Source organism: Monomorium pharaonis, chromosome 3 (genome assembly GCF_013373865.1).
Source record: "Monomorium pharaonis isolate MP-MQ-018 chromosome 3, ASM1337386v2, whole genome shotgun sequence".
Classification (NCBI taxonomy): Eukaryota; Metazoa; Arthropoda; class Insecta; order Hymenoptera; family Formicidae; genus Monomorium; species Monomorium pharaonis.
This window is the reverse complement of record NC_050469.1, coordinates 19,027,759-19,048,118: the sequence shown is the minus strand read 5'-3', so window position 1 is coordinate 19,048,118 and position 20,360 is coordinate 19,027,759. Positions and strand designations below refer to the sequence as shown.

Below are 20,360 nucleotides of genomic sequence, written 5' to 3'. Positions count from 1 at the left end.
TGGTCTGGTCCGAGGAGTGGGGGGTAATAGAGGAAGAGCTTGGCCGGGCTGTCGCTCGGCTCCGGGCCAAAAAGACTGCTCCGGGGCCGGATGGCATCCACGGTCGGGTCTGGGCTGTGGCCCTTTGTGTCCTCAGGGACCCCCTCAGGCGGTTGTTTGACGGCTGCCTGATGGCGGGACGATTCCTCTCTCTCTGTAAGGTTGGCCGGCTGATGCTCCTCCCCGAGGAGCGCCCCGCGGACTCGCCCTCGGCGTATCGCCCGATATGCCTGTTGGATGAGGCGGGCAAGCTGTTCGAGCGCATTCTGGCTGCCCACCTCCAGCGGCATTTGGCTGGGGTGGGCCCCGACTTGGCGGACGCCCAATTCGGGTTCCGCGGGGGCCGGCCCACGGCGGACGCTGTCCTCTGTGTGCGGGCCCTCGTGGAGAAGGCCGTGTCCCGGGGCCGGGTGGCGATTGCGGTGTCTTTAGACATTAGCAACGCGTTTAACACCCTGCCCTGGGGCCGGATCCGGGAGGCCCTTGAATGGTTCGGCGTGCCTCCTTACCTGAGGAGGGTGACTATCTCAGCCGCCGATCCATCCGGTTTGTCGGGCGGGACGGTTGTATGATCTCAAAAGGGACCAGTTGCGGGGTTCCACAGAGATCGGTGCTGGGGCCGTTGCTGTGAAGCCTAACATACGACTAGGTTCTGTGGAGCTACATCCCTGGTGGCGCCAAGCTGGTGTGTTACGCCGATGACACGCTGGTGGTCGCTGCCGGGGATAATTGGGACGGGAGCGTCCCATTTGCCCACGGTCCCGATTGGCCACGTCAATATTGGGTACGTCAATATTGACCACGTCAATATTGGCCACGTCATTGACCACGATCCCGATTGACCACGGGTTGGGTTGGCCACGTCATTATTGGCCACGCGTCATTATTGACCACGTAAATATTGGCCATGTCAATATTGGCCACGTCAATATTGGCCACGAGTGATATTGCCCACGTCAATATTGGCCACGCGTGATATCGCCCACGTCAATAATGGCCACGTCAATATTGGTCACGCGTCAATATTGACCACGTCATTATTGTCATATACTAATTTTTATTAAAATAACAAGGTGTAGTGTGCTTATAAATACTTTTCTTTTGTGCTAGATTTTTTCTTTTTCGACTTGTGCTAGATTTCTTTTGGTTAAAAATGTGGATAGCAAACAAAGATACGTTCTATATTTTAATAAGGTACAGGAAGAAATTTTTTTTATAGTCTATTTCTAATAAAATAATCTGTCTTTTATATGGTATCAACCAACTCTTTTTAAAAAGCACATTCTTCATAGGCATTATAAAGTTAAACATTCCGAAGAGTATTCAAAATATGTGGACTAGGAGATATCATTTAATTGAAGGCTTAAAATTAATTTATCAGAAAGGTCATAATATCGATGAAGGTTCAAATATCGATAATGCTTCAGTAAAAACTCTTACAGCATTGTATGCCATTTCGAATCTTATTGTGAAAAATTCTAAACCGTTTACTGAAGGGAAATTTGTAAAGGAATGCATTATCGCAGCAGTAGAGTCATTCGGAAATTCGTTGACTCTTGAAGAAGCTGCTAGTATTCCACTAAGTAACGAGGCAGTTAAATCGCGAGTATATAATATCGCTTTTTCTTTAGAAAACAAAAAAACTTTATTAGAATCTTGTTCCTTCTTTTTGTTATGCCTCGATGAGAGCACTGATAATCAGCATACAAGTCAATTGAGCATTTTTGCTCGAATCGTGCAAAATGATTTTTCATGTGTCAAGGAGCTCTTAGATTTTGTTCGAGTTCATAGTACAACGGGTATTGATATCTTTGAAGCTGTTAACCAAACTCTAAAAAAATTTGATTTTGATTTCTCAAAATGTTCAGCTATCGTAACTGACAATGCAAAAGCAATGACAGGGTCAAAAAACAGATTCATTGGTCAGTTAAAGAAGCAGGGTTTAAAAATCCCTGTAATTCATTGCATAATTCATCAAAAAACGTTTTTGAAAGTTGTAAAACTATATGTATCGCAAATCAAATAGTAACAAAAATTGTTAACACAATTAAAGACAATCACAAATTTCTTAGTCACCAAAAGTTTCAACACTTTCTTGAAGAGCATAACGCAACTTATACAGATGTATCTCGGTATTGCGAAGTTCGGTGGCTTAGCGCAGGAAAATGTTTGGAAAAATTTTTTGTAATAAGAAATGAGATCTTCCTTTTCTTACAACAAGAATTTCCTCCAAAACTTGATACATTAAAAAATTTTTTCAAAGATTTAGATTCTCTTTGCAAACTTGCTTTAACAACTGACCTTATGACAAATCATTTAAACATGTTAAATTTAAAGTTACAAAAGACGAATCAAATTATTTTGCAATTAATTAACCATATCGATTCCTTTTATAGAAAGCTTCAATTATTTAAGAATTATTTAGAAAATAATATTTTTCACTTTTTTCACTTCTTCCAAAATTCTTTTTAAAGAATACGGTAAAAATTGTAATTTTAGAAAACAAACTTATGTCATTGATTTTTTAATAAATCAATTCAATATTTCAGTTTTCGAAATACTAAGGAAAGATTTAGTACTTTTTGAAAACCCTCTCACTGTAGAAATCGAGAAACAAAGTTTAGAACTTCAGACAGAGTTTTGTGATTTGCAATGCGATCTTGCTCTTAAAACACGGTTAGAAAAGAGTCTAATTTTTCAAAATTTTAGATATATCACCTTATCCACTTAAAAAAAATTTCTGTCTTCGAATTTTCTCAATGTTTGGGTCTACATATTTATGTGAGTGTTCTTTTTCAAAAATAAAATTTACGAAAACAGAAAAACGTTCTTCTTTAAGCGATGAAACATTATCATCCCTGATGCGAGTTAGTTCTAAAATATCTGTAGATATACGATCCTTAGTAAAATCGTGCAAACGACCTAGATAGTCCTAGAAGACCGCATTAGATTTTTATGTATTAAATTAATTCATATTAAATGATAGAATTGGCTTCAGTTTTTTCAAATTATTCTTTTCTTTTTATAAAAATGTTGCTTTCTTGTTTGCTAAGTTATAACATTTTATTATTGATGGAATAGGCCTACTGGGGAAACCACTATAAAAAAACCATATCAAACAATACCCAGTGAACACAGTAATATAGTAGCAATGTAACAGCAATACAACCGAATATAACAGGTTACATTACTCTGACGTTACACGTAACTTACAATTTCCGACTCAGCAATATAACATATTATCTAACCGTCACATAACAGTTACATGCGTTCCGTTTCACACATAATACACATATCCTGTTTCTGAAAATGATAACATAAACAGACTTCTAAAAGATGACATAATGATGTCAGAATGTTAACCAATGCGCCGTTCTTTGAGAACAGAAAGATATCATGAAACTGATATCTAAAAAATTTCTTAAATCGGATATCTTTAAACTGCAACTAGAAAAAAATAAAATAAAATAAAAATTTTATTGTTAAAAAATTATTTTTATCAACAGTACATACTAAATTTAGGACAAATTTGTATTAATTAGTTAAATTTAAATTATATTTTATTTTATTCTTACTTGCCGTTGGTAGATTTTGAACCCGGGACCTTAGGATGACGAACCTTGTACTCTATCTGCTACGCCAATTTGACTCATCGATATGGGTACTTGTTATTGTTTACATATACCTATATGTTATAAACTGACGCAATTATATTATTTTTTATAAAAGCAATTAAATTTTGCAAAACATTACAAATAACATTAATTTATTTACTTATTAATTTACTTTATCTTTAATAAAATATTTACTTATTCATTGTTAAATTTATCTTTTTCCATAACTTTAATAATTTTATGAAAATTGCGATCTATTTAGCATTAATACTTTGAAGCGTTCAAATGGTTAATTAGATTGTTAACTGTATAGATCATATATTCTAAGAAAAATTGAATAGTACATTTATTATCCTGTTTTTGTTCAGTACATGATGAATTTAGATTTTGTTATTTTTGGAAACATTATCTTTATAATATTTTTTTTAATATTAAATGAATCTCATTCAGGATGTTATAGTGTTGTCTGATTTCTGAGTCAACTACGACGCATTGTTCCGTAATAACAATGATACGAGCGTGTTATGTTACGATTATACAATTTTTGTTACATAACTGTAACGCCAAAACGATGTATAACAGTTATATTACTGGCGTATAACAAATGTTACATAACATATTTTCCATGTTATATAGCACCTACATATCACAAAAATAACAATGTTACATTATATGTAACTTCCATGTTATATTGCCGCTATAAAACGTGTTCACTGGGTAGTACCTCACGGGTAATGTAAAAAGCTATTGACACAATTGTAATTATATTTCATAAAAAATCTATTATTATAACATATATTATATATGTATATAATAGCTTTATATACATAATATCAATAATAAAGTTTTCAATATTTAATTATTTAATAAAAATAAAAATTATTTAACGAGAAAAATATTTTAGATACAACCCCTTCAGTATACTTCTTTATAGGGACTCGCCTGAGGCGTTCACGTGCGTTCGGCGGCTTGGCCGTCAACAAGTAGTGGGGAACTATAGGCGTCATCTCTGAAATCTGCCCGAAAAGGGCAACTATCTCTGAGCACTGCCTTACATTATTATAGTTAAAATACTTGTATACGTTTTAAATACACATGTTAAAAGTAACCTGCTAATAAATGCTAAACTATATTCGTAAATCATGAGTATTCAATCTATTAATTAGTTTGTAATACTAACTTGAAAATGTTGTTGAGATAAATACAATTCGAGGTGTGTTGGATCGACTCCGTCAGGTAGAGGTCTTTGTAACAGCTGAGCAGGAAGATATGTGCTTTGCGTTAGACGAGTCAATTCATTTTCCACAATTAATACTTCTCCTGGATTCCGACCATCCTAATAATATGTTCGAGAAAGTTGTTATTATATACTTATGTTGTGTATATATTTACATTTTATGGAAATATGTTAAATCACACAATCAAAATATATTGATTTTTCCTTTTATTGATCGTGTATGTGCGTGCGTGCGCGCGCGCGCGCGCGCGCGCGTGTGTGTGTGTAATACAGTTATCTAATATATCTAAAATATAAGATAAAGTAATTGTTTTGAAAAGTTTGATCTATATTTTGAGATCAGCAAAAAAATGACACGTCCTTTTTTTAATGTTTAAATGTACCTCTATATTTAATTCAGCAACGTCATCCCGATACGTCCATTCTGGGAAAAGATTTATAAATTGTAACGGTTCTAAACCAGCCCATATTAAGTATATTGGAAGATTCGTTGCTTGTACGTTTCGAGTCTTTCGCCAATATCGTATCGCTATCATCATTGCCGCTCTCCTTTCAGCCTGCCAGCGAACAGTTTTACTTCCGGATTGATCTTCGGTTCCATTATCAGGCCACCACCCTTGCCAAATCCAAATCATATTCTTGTCATCCAATAAAAATAAGGCTGAAAGTTGTAAGACCAGATGAAAAAAAAGGGCTTCTAATACGAATAAATAATTTTGTTAAAATTTTTCATACAGCTTTCTAATAAAAAATTGATTAAAATATTGACTAAATAAAAGACACCTTTAAAGGTTACCTGGCTGGTTTGCTTGATACAAATCATCTTGTGAGAAAGGAAATGGTGTTATCAGATCTGTACGATATGGACAAAGTATTTCCGTTGCGCGGAATTTTTTAGAAACACTGTATAAATGATAAAGCTTTGGAGTATGATCTTGTATTTCAACTGTTTCTAAAGACCAATACAATTTTCTATTCATACCACCTAATGCTAAAAAAATGCCGAATACATTCTTACAACTTTTTTGTGACAATACATAATTTTTCAATAAGACAATCAATTCAAAAGTGTGTGTGTCCTAGTTTAAATGTCAACTTTTCACTAAGCTTTATACTCACCATTACTAAATTCTTCAGATTCCGAACCTTCTTGTATTTCATATATTTGTATGTTACTTTTGTTTGATAATCCAGCTTCTTCAGGTCGATTTTCTTTCAATTTATTTGCAGCTTTTATTGCATTCTACAAAAAGATAGGAGAAAGTGAAAAATTAGAGAGACAAATGAGAACAAGGGCAAAGAAACATATAACAAATAATAAATAAATTTTTAAAAAGAACAGAATAGTCACTAAATGAGGAAGAAAGCGATAGAAAACAAAAGAAAATGAGTCAGATTAAGTATCATCATTTTTTAATCATAATTACTCCAATTTACTATAAGTTTCTATTTATAATATATAATAGAATAAATCATAAATTTATAAATCATAAATTATTTCGAAATAATTTTATCTTCTTAAAAATTTCTTTAGATTGTGATTAATCCATTACATTACTGCCTAAATTCTACTGATTTTATTTGTTCTAAGTTATAAAAACTCAATAGCTCGTTAAATATGAAAACTACAATGTTAAACTCTTTGTCCATGCACATATATTAAGTAATGCATAAGTATATCAATTATTATATTAATTTTGTAGAAAACATACTTCTTTAATATGATACAAGGAATTGTTCCCATGCCAGATATATAGTTTTGCATTTTCGGTATCTAGTAATATGAAGGAACCTCTACTTCTCAATTGTCGAGTACTACAAGGGATTTCAGTTAAGAATGTCTCATTCTCTAAAGTTCCTCGACATATGTACAATCTCCAACGTCTTTCACATTTTTTCTCAGATTTCTTGCCACTATGTATCACCATTCTTCCAGCAAATAAATTTAAAAAAACAGCTGGTTCGTGTTCTTGAACAACATAAATCTGCAAAAAAATGTAACACAAGGTTAAACAATTACAAAATATTTCTTGATACTTGATATTTCTAATATTTTATTTTTAGTGGACATAAGAGTAAGACTATTTTTCCGATAAAAAATATTAATCGTTAGAAAGCAAAATTGCAAAGTTCAGGTAAAAAATAAAAGTTACTATTAATAATATACAGCCATTATTGTGTATTAATAGATATTAAGATAATTTCAATTAAACAAAATAATTGCAATTTGACAAATTTGAACTGCACATTACTGTCCTCACCTGAGGACCTCGATTGCTATCTAATTCGACCGTTAATAATGCCGCGGCACCTCGTTCATTCAAGGATGCATTTCGACCTTGCCAAATAAAGTACACAGATCTATCGCGACCTTTAGCCAAGTGCTTAGATGGCAAACCACTGAGCTCTCTGCCTAGGGGTATAATAAACAAATGTAAAACAAATGTATAATTACATAATTAAAAAATTTCTAAACTATCTTAAATCCATATTCTTAAAAAAATGAAGATTACGCCTTATACAAAATTAATGCTTACAAAAGAGAAAAAAAAATACATTGTTTATTTTTCATCGAAAATATGAATTTAAGATAGTCGAATTTTTTATAGTCGATACGTTTTTCAATTCCATGAAGTTAGCAGACAACTCACCAGTAATTGTGACGGAATACGTCCAATGAACGATGTAGCTATCACTAGAATAAAATTGACCAATAGATGATCCGTCCAAAAGTGTATGTGAAAATTCATCGATATGCCATATTATAATGCTCGTTGTAGCAACAATATATTCTTTTTTCAACTACAATCAAATTAAATAAAATTATTGACCAATTAAATTCACCTAAATCGCAGGCGTTGATTATCAAAAAGTGTTTTTTTATAAAAATGCATTAAACAGATGAACAACGGAATTTAATAAATTACTTAAAAACTAATATATCTCGTTTTCAATAATATTTGACAAAAATACTGTTTGTAATGTGTTAATAAAAGAATAAATTACTTCATTGTCGTAACAACCAGTGCCTCTGCCTAAATGACAGCCCTCTAGAATAAAATCGACTGGAGTAGACTTTGATAGCCACATATCGTCGTTTTCATCTAGTTGCACAGTTATGGCACCATCGATTTGTCGCGCATCATCATTTCGACATCGCGTTTTTGTCGTACCAATAACATTAGGCCAATCGAGAAATTTCTTTCGAAATAGTATTGTTTCAACGTGTTGCGTCAACTTAGCGAGTAAACACCATTCAGGTCTACTTTTGGCGAATTTCGCGAGTGGGCTAGTACGCGAATTGTTGTTCCGATTACCAATCATACGGGCTGCGTTAATCGGACAGGCAGTACACTCGCTATAATCGTATCCATTGTTCCACATTTCTGTGGCCAGCTGCGTAGCAAGTTTCTTTTTATCCGCTGAAATTCCTTTGCCGCTCCAAATATACATCTCAGTACCAAAATCGAACACCAAAATCTTTATAAGATAAAAAAACAGGCATACAATATAATCTTTTATATAGTTCTTAGAAAATGTAGTTCTTATAAATATTCAATTACAAAACGCAATTATTTACAAGAAATTTATGAATCATCGCAAAATAATTTGTGCACAAATAATTTGTGAAAACTTCCAATTTTGTACCAAATTTTTCAAAAAATGTTTTTAGAGTAATCATCAATTTATCATCACAAACTCTTACATAAATTACGTTTATGAGATATAATTCTATAAAGACTTTTTAAAATAAATTATTTATTTTTCACGTTTTACTGTATTTGTTTATTTCTCTCAAAATGCATTATCAAAATTAAAACCAATCTAATATTTAAAAAATTCTGATTAGAGAGAGAAAACCGGGTTCTATTAATTATTTTAAAAATTTATTATTTAAATACGTAAAATAATATATGTATAAAGAAAACTGAATTAAACAGAGAGAGAAAAACAAAAAATGAAAAAAAATATAGTAATTTTATAAATCTAATCATGCAAAAGTTTTATGTGTCAAATTACATATTATTTGTATTACATTCACCCACTTTAGAATTAGAAAGATCCGAAGGCAAGGAGTTGCTAATAATCTTGTTGGATATAAAAAACGCGTTCAACTCCCTGCCTTGAAAGATGATCAGGGGGCAATGCGGAGATTTGGCTCCCCCCCCCCCTTTACTTTAGGCGTGTGATAGAGGACCGGTGTCTTGCCTGAGAGGACCGGGATGGGAGAACCGTTAGAAGGTGACTCTTGTAGAGCCTCGCGTATGATAGCGTATTAGTAAACCCTCTTCCCCGGGGTTACATCGCGGTGTGCTACGCTGATGACACCGCGGCTACGGGAGAGAAGAGATGGGATATGATGGCCCGGAGTGGGGACGCAGTGGCGTGCACGGTGCGCAAGATCCGGGCCCTCGGCCTGACAGTGTCGACTGACAAGGAGGCCATGATATTCCTTGGCGGCCGTCCAGGGTAAGTTCGGGTGGGGAGCACCTGTGTCCGGGTCGGACGGTATGTTAAATACCTTGGGTTGACCCTGGATGCGACTTGGCGATTTAAGGAGCATTTCTCATAACTGGCCACTAAACTTGGCCGCCTCATGCCCAACATTGGGGGATCTAGCGGGAGAGTTGCGTCCTCCGCCGGGGAGCTCTCGAGGGTCGACGCTTCGGACTCGAGAGTCTGGGCGTCGTTCCCACTCTCCAAGTAAAGGAGCGGCAGGGATGATGGAAGATGGCTCTATTTCGCCGTAAGGGTTGGGAATGAATTTCCTCCGCCTCTGGTATTTGAGGGGTACTTGTACCCTAGGAGATGGGGTGATCCGAAAGAAATGCAATTGCAGTTCCCGGATCGCCCCGTTATGCCCCGGTACTGCTATTCGGAGTGGGTTTAGCCAGTAGGTCCGCCCGTTGCACTTCCTGTGACTAGCACAGGGGTAGGGGGCGAGAATCCGGCATTTTCGCCCTTTCCGGATGTCTGAGTATTCATGAAGATTCTTCTCCGTCATAAAAAAAATAATTAAAAAGATCCACAATTACCTTATTCTTATCAAGCATTTCTATTTTTGGAAGCGTACCCCAGAATTTTTCGTACGATACTAATTGTTCACCTTTCAATTCGTACACCATATTTGTATCGATAATAGCAGATTCATACAATTCATCTTCATCAGGATGACCAGCCTCAACAACTGTAGATATTGTTATAATACACCATTGATGTTCACATGTAATGATATACAAAAATAACATTATACGTTGCAAAAATAGAAGGAACATACTGGTTAGTTTTTCCTTGTTGACTACGCCAAGATAATCCCAAAACTTGTTAACCTCATTTTTCGAGCAAATTAGTTTATCATCAGTTATAGTGATTACTTCGATCGCTTGGCATCCTAGATCCTTTTGTTGTTGAATACTCAATACGATTTCAGCGGCATGAGTCTTCTCGATAATGTTACTGTATTTCCCTATGTAGTTGAAAATCTGCGATTCGTCAAAAGCCCAGTTTTGTCAATCAGGAAAAATAATAGCAAAGAATGTGCGTAAATGTTTTACGTATTCTACTCATTATTTTTTTATCATTACCTCTGATTTTGTTACTAGTATATAACTATCACCAGTATTGATACTGTCAGCGATAGGTTCAACCAATCTAACTTGAACATGTCGTCTTCCTTTAATCAATATCAACATTATGTCTTTATATGGTTGCAACTTATTTATAGACATGCTTGTTTCCGACACATTTCTCAAAGTCACCGTACTAAAATCTTCGATAGAAGCCAATCCGGCGAGAGCCTCGACAGTAAAAGATGAACTTTCGGCAACTAAAATATCGATCAAAGATTTTAATCTTAATTATAATTTAAAATAAAAACATGAAAATTAATATAAAATGTGACAGAGAATTCTAGATATAGGCTTACGTTTTCTTATATTTGAATTTTTCATTATTTTCGTGACTAGATTCGTATGAATTTCAGTGTATTCCGATTTCAAATCAGTTCGTGCCGCGAGAACTCTAAGGGGATTTCTTGAAGTAGCCCGTCGACGTTGCATTCGTATATTCCGCTTTTGTACTAATCTGTCAGGAAAATAATTTTAATTACAATTATATTTACATACATCAATATTTTGAATAATTCTCTAAATTAACTTTTTTCTTTTATTTCTTTTTTTTCTTTTATTTTTGCACAAGTATAATAAAAAAACAAAAATTTACAATTTGGATTGTGGTGTGATTATATCAAAGTCGCTTTCATCTAAATTAAAACACTCGGTCCCACACTTTTCTAGCGACACACCGCTAAAGAAAGAAGTAAACGTTTCATCATCCGTTTTAGGTACTGAAACACTCGGTGATAAAACATGCTCCGTTGTATACTCTTCACCTACAAATTATAATAATAAATATAATAAACTAATTTCACCACACGCACGCACACACGCATAATTACATACACTCCTATAGCGTTTTTAACTATATATGTCACTTAATAACTCGATGTGTCAACTTGTCTAGTAGCGTTTTTGACCAGCTTGAGTTAATCGCTCTGGGAGCGATTAATGACGTCATAAGGCCAATCACAACCATTTTTCTGAAGAAAGGAATAACTGTGATTGGTCAGTTCTAGAGGAAAAGAACCTGAAACGGATTAACCCAGCACCGGTCAAAAACGCCACTAGACAAGTTAACACATCAAGTTATTAAGTGACAGAAGTCTAAACTATATATTGATAAATAAATTACATATTATTTATGGATATTATTATATTATATATTATTAAATATGCATTAAAAAGATTAAAAATTAAAAATTTTAACAAAAAAGTGAATAAAATATTACCCAGTGAACACATTTTATAGCGGCAATATAACATGGAAGTTACATGTAATTTAACATTGTTATTCTTGTGATATGTAGGTGCTGTATAACATGGAAATAACCTGTTACGTAATATTTGTTATACGCAAGTGATATAGCTGTTATACATCGTTTTGGCGTTACAGTTATTCAACAAAAATTGTATAATCGTAACATAACACGTTCGTATCAATGTTATTACGGAACGATGCGTCGTAGTTGACTCAGAAATCAGACAACATTTTATAACATCCTAAATGACAGATCTATTTGATAATAAAAAAAATTATTATAAAGATAATGTTTTTTAAAATAACGGTTTGTCTACAATTACTGCGCACAAAAAATGCACAAAATCTAAATTCATCATGTGCTGAACAAAAACAAAATAATAAATGTATACTATTCAATTTTTCTTAGAATTACGATCTATATAGTTAACCATCTAATTAATCATTTGAACGCTTCAAAGATTAGTGCTAAATAGATCGCAATTTCCATCAAATTATTATTAAGGTTATGGAAAAAGATAAGTTTAACAATAAAATTAATAAGTAAATAAATTAATGCTATTTATTTTTAATGTTTTGCAAAATTTAATTGCTTTTATAAAAAATAATATAGTTGCGTCAGTTTATAACATATAGGTATATGTAGACAATAACAAGTACCCATATCGATGAGTCAAATTGGCGTAGCAGGTAGAGTACAAGGTTCGTCATCCTAAGGTCCCGGGTTCAAACCTAGCAGCGGCAAGTAAGAATAAAATAAAAAATAACATAATTTAAATTTAATTAATTAATAAAAATTTATTCTAAATGTAGTATGTGCTGTTAATAAAAATAATTTTTTAAAAATGAAATTTGTATTTTATTTTATTTTTTTTTGTAACTGCTGTGTAACGGTTAGATAACATGTAATTATAACATGTTATATTGCTAAGTCGGAAATTGTAACTTACATGTAAGTTACGTGTAATTTCAGAGTAACGTAACCTGTTATATTCGGTTACATTACTGTTACACTGCTGCTATATTACTGTGTTCACTGGGTATGATGCGTTAATTTTGTTTAGAAATATATTCAGGCTATTTTCAAATCGCTGGAACTTAACAAAAAATCATCGTAGAAACAAATTCCAAAAAGCGTTTTGAAGTTTGACATTCTTCTTTCAAACGTTTTTTGGCAATTTCAGTTATCTTTTTTTATGAACGTGACACAATGATGAAGCTTGATCCGTTAAAATAAAAAATTTTAATGCGACTTTGCTGCACTGCATTTTGCGGGAAAAAAATCGTAGAGAATTTCTGTTATTTGCATCTTGCAGCGGAATCTTTTCCCTTTATTTTAAGTGGTTGTTCATTGCTGTGCAATTTTTTTTACTGAGTTATTAAGGGATTTTAAGAAAAAATTGTTATTTTGACTTTTATCGCTTGTTACTCGTGCACACATTAACATACAGTGCTCAGCAAAAAAACCGTTGGAAAGCTGAAAGTTTGCACTTTCAAATGCTATTATTAATTTTTTCATAAATTTTTTTATAACAACAAATTGCGTTCAAAAATTACGTAAAAAATCGCACATTTTACGGTTTTTATTTAAGGAGGGCGTCTAGAGGGTAAAAAAAATCGATTTTTTTTCTTGCTTAAATCAATAGTATTTTATCCGTAGAACATGCTTCTGACGTCCCAAGTATAGATTCAAATTGTATCAGACCGAAATGAGCATGTGCAGTGCGCATGTCCCGGGCGCTCCGAGCGAGACGGCAAGTAAAAATCTCAAACGGTCTTTGAAAAGGTACATTGCTTGTTGAGAAAGAATTACTGAGAGGTGTTTAGGTTTAGGTTTAGGTTTAGGTGGGTATACACAAAATGCCAATGAAAGTTTTAATGCGACGATTTGGTGACTTGCCCCAAAACATTTCCATCACGGCCGCAAAATCATTGAAACTGCCTATATAACTGCTGGAATTTTCAATGAAGGCTATTTGTCGGGTCTAAGAATCATGTCATGGAAATAGTTATTGGATCAGTATAAAGAGATGTTGTGAATAGAATAAACGAAAATCGCACGACTAGCCAAAATCGTCGTAACAGATCTGTTGTGCAGGAAACGCGTACTTACGACGAACAACGGCTGTTGGAGAAGAATGAATTGTATGAGGACACTAAAGACATTTTATATGGAACAGGGATAGCAGATTAATCGAAAAGTATGGATAAACAATCATTAGCAAGCTTTTATCAACCTTTTTCTTTGATCGGAAACTTTAAACGCGTTTTTCTCGAAACCCCTTTTTTCGAAACTGCGTGCATGATTTAAAAAAAAACTAATCAACGGATCCACTTCTTTTTTTTTAATTAAAGGTTATTAAATTATCTTTAATTTGAACCTAAAATATAAATTAAAAGTCATATAAAAAAAGTTATTACAAAAAGTCAAAAATTTTTCACAAAAAAACCGATTTTTTTTAAGCGCCATTTTATAAATTTTTTATAATAAATGTATGGCTTTCTTAGGTTTACTTAGAAACTACTCATAAACTTTACAAAAAACTTTGATTTTTTCCTTTATCATGCATGCAGTGTAGAAGGAATTTTTCAAGATAGTTGTGCATTTTTGCTTACAACTTATAATTAAATAAATAAAATTTTGTAATAAAAATTGTTTTGAGTACCTAAAGACATACAAAATAAATGATGAAAATCGCAAAAAGATCCATTGTTTAGGTTCATTAGAAAAAAATCATTAAAAAAGTGCTTAATTTTGGCCTCTTAATGTAGATGCCACCCTTAATTCAATGTACTGTCGTGAAGAAGGATACGATCACTAAAACAAAGTTTTATAGTACAATTACTCCTCAGTAATAAACACTAACGTTCTTTGATCAATTACTGCTTGTAAACGTTCTCATATGTTTATATATGTCCACAATAATGTTCTGTGGAATTTTGTGTCAAATTTGTCTAAACATTTCTCTTAACTTATCAATCAGCATTTGAAAGTGCAAACTTTCAGCTTTCCATTGTTTTTTTGCGGAGAGCTGTACGTTGATCTATCCTAGTGTCCATATTCAAGGGACACTAATCTATTCATGAGTAATAAGCGATAAAAGTCCAAATAACCATTTTGTTCTTAAACTCTCTATAACTCGGTCAAAATAAATTGCACAGCACTGAACAACTCAAAATAAAGAGAGAAGATCTCGCTACAAGATGCAAATAACAGAAATTCTCTGATTTTTTCACGCGAGATGCAGTACAGTAAAGTCGTATTAAAAATTTTCATTTTAACAGATCAAGCTTCATCATTGTGCCATGTTCATAAAAAAAAAGATAACTAAAATCGCCAAAAAGAAGTTTAAAAGAAGTTTCAAGCTTTAAAACGTTTTTTGGATTTTGTTTTTACAATGATTTTTTGCTAAATCCCAGCGGTTTAAAAATAGCCTAAATTTTCGATATACGCAAAGGGTTTCCTTTGTTTTTGTAGTATATATATGTATTTTTGTCCGTGTGTTTGCACATTTATTCAGCTGATGTAAAAATCACTACCACAATTTTATCACAAGCTGTTTCAGATGTTACATGCTAGAGAAGGTAACTTCAATTAAAGTTAAATTAAAGAAAAAATATTGTACTTTGCAAACATTTTCTATATAATCTTTTATCAATCTCTTTTTACAGCGCGGGTTATCAACAAAATATATTTGCTGGAATATATAAAAAGATCGAAATATAGAAATTTAAACACGAAAATCAGTACCAACTGCTGTCATCGCTAATAGGTTTAGAAAAACTTATATGCATGACGAAAAATGAATCTTTGCATGGGCTGGTAGGCATCGATATCGCGCCATTGTTACATTCTGAAAAGATGACTTTTAACGATTATTCTCATCTTAATATTATACAAAGCAAAAAGCTATATATTTCAATTATATTTCTTATTGAGCAATCTAAATTAAAAAATGTTTTAATTGTCGAATAGTCATTGACGGGAGTTCGTAAATATATATATTTTAAACATTTGAGACTTACTAGACATTTAAAACACACGACAGGTCCGAGAAAAGTTGTTTATATTTTTGGAATGTCTCTTTGGAAATTCTATTTTACCTAGATGTAAAAAGGCTCACCTTTATCTTTCCTCATTTTGTACCACTGTGGACGCGGCACTTTCTTCTTTTGATTTGAAACGTTCGCCATGACTTCTGTAAAGAAGGGCAAACTGGCATCTTTTGATGGAGTTTCTTTCATTTTACCAGCAACAGTGAAGTTAACCGCGTCGGGTGTTATGATTCTGCTTTTCCAGCTTTCCACAGCAGATTCAAGCTTCTCAATGCAATCGGCCAGTACGCCCGATTTAATCGTACTTTCCTCCAAACTGAATAACGAGTCGTCGCACGATTTGTCAACTCTGGCACCGTCCATACATTGTTTCCATTTAGTACTACCGCTGTGACGTAGCGCAGCCAACCGGTCAGCAATACTCACACTGGGAATCTCATTCGTCTCTATTGATGCTATTACCTGCGTCGCGCTACGACATAGTCCTGAAAATGGCACATCACGTTGCTGTGCTACTTTCCATCTCTCATCGCCTAAAGAGTGTTGACTGATACTTTTGGACAACGAATTAATGGAACATCGTACAGCACTAGTCAACATTTCATTGACAATAAGATTATGTGTCTTGTTCTCATCATTGTCATTATCGTCATTATCATCATCGTTCCGCTCCACTTTTGGCACTGCTAACTTTTCTTCTTTTGCTTCTTTATCAACAGACTTTTCGTTGTCCTCATCGTCATTGTTGTCATTTTTGTCATCCTTATTGTCGCCTACATTCAACGTCAGATTAGATTTGCCCACTAACGAATTGCCGTGCCTTTCGTTGCTGCGTCTTTCTAATACACTATTCGACATTGCATCAATTTTGCAGTTATCCATGCCAATTGAAATGATTTTTTCCTTTCGAAATAATACAGCTTTATGAAAAGGCACTGTGGGTTCGTTTATCGCCATATTACCGCCATCTTGCTTAGAAATAGTTACTCGCATCTCATCACAAGGATCTCTCATCATATTAGGATTAGTCGCTACATTGGAACAATCTAATTTTTCACAGAATTTAACAGTCTCGCTGTTTAAATTTGAGCTCTCAACGCTACATAATCCTCGTTCGTTTTTGAATATCGCATCAACACTCGTTGTCTGAATTGGTTGCCTTAAGTAAGAATTACTTTTTAAAATAGAACGCGGATATCCCTCAGAATTCAACAATACTATCTGTTGCTCCAATTCCTCAGATTCTTTCTTAAGTACAGATTTTACCAATTTTATACCTTCAAGTTCTGGACTTTTGGCACGCAACAAATTTTGCGTATAACCGGTAGATGACTTTAGAATACTTTTTGGTACATCATGTTGAGATGCTGTTGCAAGCGAATAAAGCGATCTTCGACATTCTTTTAACTGTCCTTCTGAAACAATCAATATTTCTTGTTCATTGTTGTACACAATTTTAATAAATTAGTACAAATAATCTCCAGCTAATACGTACCTTCAACTAAGGTTTGATTTACGTTCAGCGATGATATCCGGGATGCCACTTCAACCTCCTCAGATGTTACAGGTTGTGTTTTGTAGCGAGTAGACTGTCGTCTTTTTTGAGTAAACTTTTCCTGGAACGCAACGTTTTTGGGAGAGGTTTCTGTGCTCGCGGTCTTTTGATTGAAAAGTTGCACGCGTTCGGCTAAGCTTAGCTTGGATGGCTCAGACTCATTATCGGTTGTTCTCGCATCGCTCAACGTTACGGCATTGCGCTGATTTTGTAAGACCGCCTCACGCACTTCTTTGAAAGTTATTGGTTGAGTATTAAATCTATCGCCACCTTGTACCTTGCGTTCGCGATAACGTTGAATGTCACGCGATAATTTATGTGAAGATACGCGCTGAAAACCATTTTCAGCAGCCGTTGCCTTTGCCTTTTCTTGTAGAACTTTAAAATGTTGTGTCATTTTCGATACGCTGTTGCTACGACAAATAACGGCATAATCCTCATAAACACCCTGTGCATTTTTTTCCTCTTCTCCTCCTACCACTTCTTTCCTATCAATTCGATTAAGAACTTGTGTCGCTTCGCAGTTCATATCATCATCGATCTTCATAAGATGTATATGAGAATCTATCTTATTCTTCTCCTCCATACTGTTTGTACTAATTTGCTTAATCTTATTAGATCCCTCACACGATAGCTTACTTTCTTTAATTACACCGGAGCTGTAAAAAAAAAACACACACGCACATATATATATATACATATAAAACACGCTGGAGTATTAATAATTTATAAGCTTGAGAAACTTATTTTTTTATAGCTCAAGACAATATGGCAAGTTTTCATAAATACTTTATTCATAAATACGTTGCATACGACTATCCTCAACTTCTGGTAACTTTAAAAATTGTTAGACGATCTATAATTAAACTTGGCATGGGATCAAAGCTACACTAAACTCGTGTATTACTACTACAATTGCCAAATGTTAATATTTTGCACTGCAAAATAATTTTTACTTTATACAAATAAGTTGTAATTTAACTGAATTCTTTTTCTGAGATAAAAATTGTAAACAAAGATCTTGTTTGTACAAGCAAATAATTGAACATAGGCAAAATGAATAATGAGGAAGAGAGAAACAGAGAGAGGGAGACAGAGAGAGTGGGCGGGGGGGGGGAGATTTAACATTATAGTACCTCTATCATTTTTTTATGCTTTATTGATTGGAACATACCTATTTATTGCGTAGGAAATTTCATTGGACGTCCGATTGGTCATAAAACAGTAACGTGTCGTTGTCGGAGTATATAACACATCGATTGGCGAACTAGACTCGAGAGATCTTCGTTTTGCTAACGCGCGAACCGACTCGATGCAAGTATCACTGTTAGCAGATCGCGCATGACCTACAGACTGCGCTCTCTTTCGCAAAAATGAGTTCACCGCCGTTAAATCACACAAATCGTCATAATAACGGCTACCACTGGACTGTTTCAATATAGGTCGTACATTTTCAATCTCGCTCGCTCGATTCTTCAACGCGGATAATTTTCTCGGAGAAATCAATTCCATTTCGTAATTACCCTCCTCGTAAGAATTCTTTCGCGAGGATTTTAAGATCGTTTTCATCGGCCTATCGTGCTCGTGTTCGTCCGATTCAGTACTTGATTTCTTTTTTAATATAGGCCGAGGCTCGAGAGACAAAATGTCGCTTCCGGTGAATTCCTCCTTGCTGTATTTCTTTTTTAGTATCGGTCTCACTTCAGATCCCTCGAGACTTTCAGACACAAGACTTGCATTTGTACTCGCATTCGTATTTCCACTCACATTCGTGCTCGTGACATCTGATGCAATCGTTACGTGATGACTGACGCTATTGGCGCGGACGCTGTTGGCGAGTTTTCGTTTTAGGATGCTTTGCGGTTCCGGAGATCCCAATGATAATCGAAGCTCTCTGTCATCTTCCCTAGATGATTTACGTTTCAATATTGAGGCAGGTTGTTGATCAGGACTCTGATCTCTTTTGATAATTTCATCCAAGGAGGATCGCCTTTGATTTTTCAAGATTGGCCGAAATTCTGAGTAAGTGTTGTCAGCGAAGGAAACATCAGGAGAACAGCTACGGCGACGTAATATTTCACTTTCGTCTAAACTGCTTCGTTTTTTCAAAATACCATGTCTCTTGTGAGAAACAGGTTCCATGACAGATGGCGAAAAAGTTACTGGTGATGATGTATGGGAACCAGATAACGTTTGTCGATCACCTCCTTCGCCATCGATACTTTTATGCTTAAGAATTGAAACTGGCGTGTGTCTAGGTGTACACTTTTTTGGCGACATGGACACTTTCTCCATACTAATGTGCAGATTCTCGATCGAGTGATTAACAGAGCTCATGGATGCAGACGCAAGTCTTTCCACGCGTTCCATGGTAGCTCGCGTTAATGCCGTTAACTCGTCCACTCTCCGTGAAACTTCCGAGTCACCTACATCACTGTAGAGCAAAAATCATTTCTAATACTATTAATGTTTTTCTTCTTCCATCATTTTTTTCTTGATAAAATACTAATAAAAATACTAATAAAAAATAAAATATTAATAAACTACTAATAAAAAATAAAATAATATAAAGATGTACGTTGCATGTACGATATTCAATAAATAAAATTTAAAAACTTTGTCTACAGTTATTATATCTAAAGTTATTATATCACTTGTTTCATTCTCATTTATTTATATATTACCTAAGTTGTTGCATAATCGAACGCTTTGCATTCGATGAGTAAGTTTTAGAAAAATTTTTTGTAGTGCATTGAATTCCAGCTTTTGAATCAATATGTTTTCTGCGCAGACTGGCCATTTGACGACAAGACTCAACAGGATTCGATACCATTTCGGATACCTGATTTTGTTTAACATATTGCCTTCTGGAATGTCTCTCGCTAGACTCAACTAAAAATTTTATCAGGTTATTGAGAAGAAATATGACATAAGCTATTAATATTTTTTATTAAAAATCGCTTGATAGCATAACTTGCGATTA

The 20,360-nt window shown here is 34.3% G+C and overlaps 1 protein-coding gene across 10 annotated transcripts in view; it reads right to left on the bottom strand.

The window, feature by feature from the left end:
* Positions 1-20,360, bottom strand: part of LOC105834035 (supervillin) — a 41,518-nt gene that overhangs the window by 15,509 nt on the left and 5,649 nt on the right. For 2 of the 10 annotated variants that reach the window (XM_028193572.2, XM_028193573.2), the window contains exons 6-23: positions 20,062-20,269; positions 18,552-19,811; positions 17,318-18,036; positions 15,891-17,237; positions 11,113-11,281; positions 10,817-10,974; positions 10,476-10,717; positions 10,169-10,373; positions 9,927-10,078; positions 7,897-8,370; positions 7,542-7,692; positions 7,152-7,303; positions 6,603-6,875; positions 6,010-6,133; positions 5,687-5,881; positions 5,274-5,551; positions 4,834-4,989; positions 4,462-4,669 (exon numbers count right to left, since the gene is read on the bottom strand). In XM_028193572.2, the coding sequence (XP_028049373.1) occupies positions 4,517-4,669; positions 4,834-4,989; positions 5,274-5,551; positions 5,687-5,881; positions 6,010-6,133; positions 6,603-6,875; positions 7,152-7,303; positions 7,542-7,692; positions 7,897-8,370; positions 9,927-10,078; positions 10,169-10,373; positions 10,476-10,717; positions 10,817-10,974; positions 11,113-11,281; positions 15,891-17,237; positions 17,318-18,036; positions 18,552-19,811; positions 20,062-20,269 (6,416 nt within the window). In that variant the 3' untranslated portion in view covers positions 4,462-4,516. Of the gene's footprint in view, positions 1-4,457; positions 4,670-4,723; positions 4,776-4,833; positions 4,990-5,273; positions 5,552-5,686; positions 5,882-6,009; positions 6,134-6,602; positions 6,876-7,151; positions 7,304-7,541; positions 7,693-7,896; positions 8,371-9,926; positions 10,079-10,168; positions 10,374-10,475; positions 10,718-10,816; positions 10,975-11,112; positions 11,282-15,890; positions 17,238-17,317; positions 18,037-18,551; positions 19,812-20,061; positions 20,270-20,360 lie in introns of those variants that run through there. The other 8 variants (XM_028193574.2, XM_036284712.1, XM_028193575.2 and 5 more) reach the window with 8 other exon arrangements.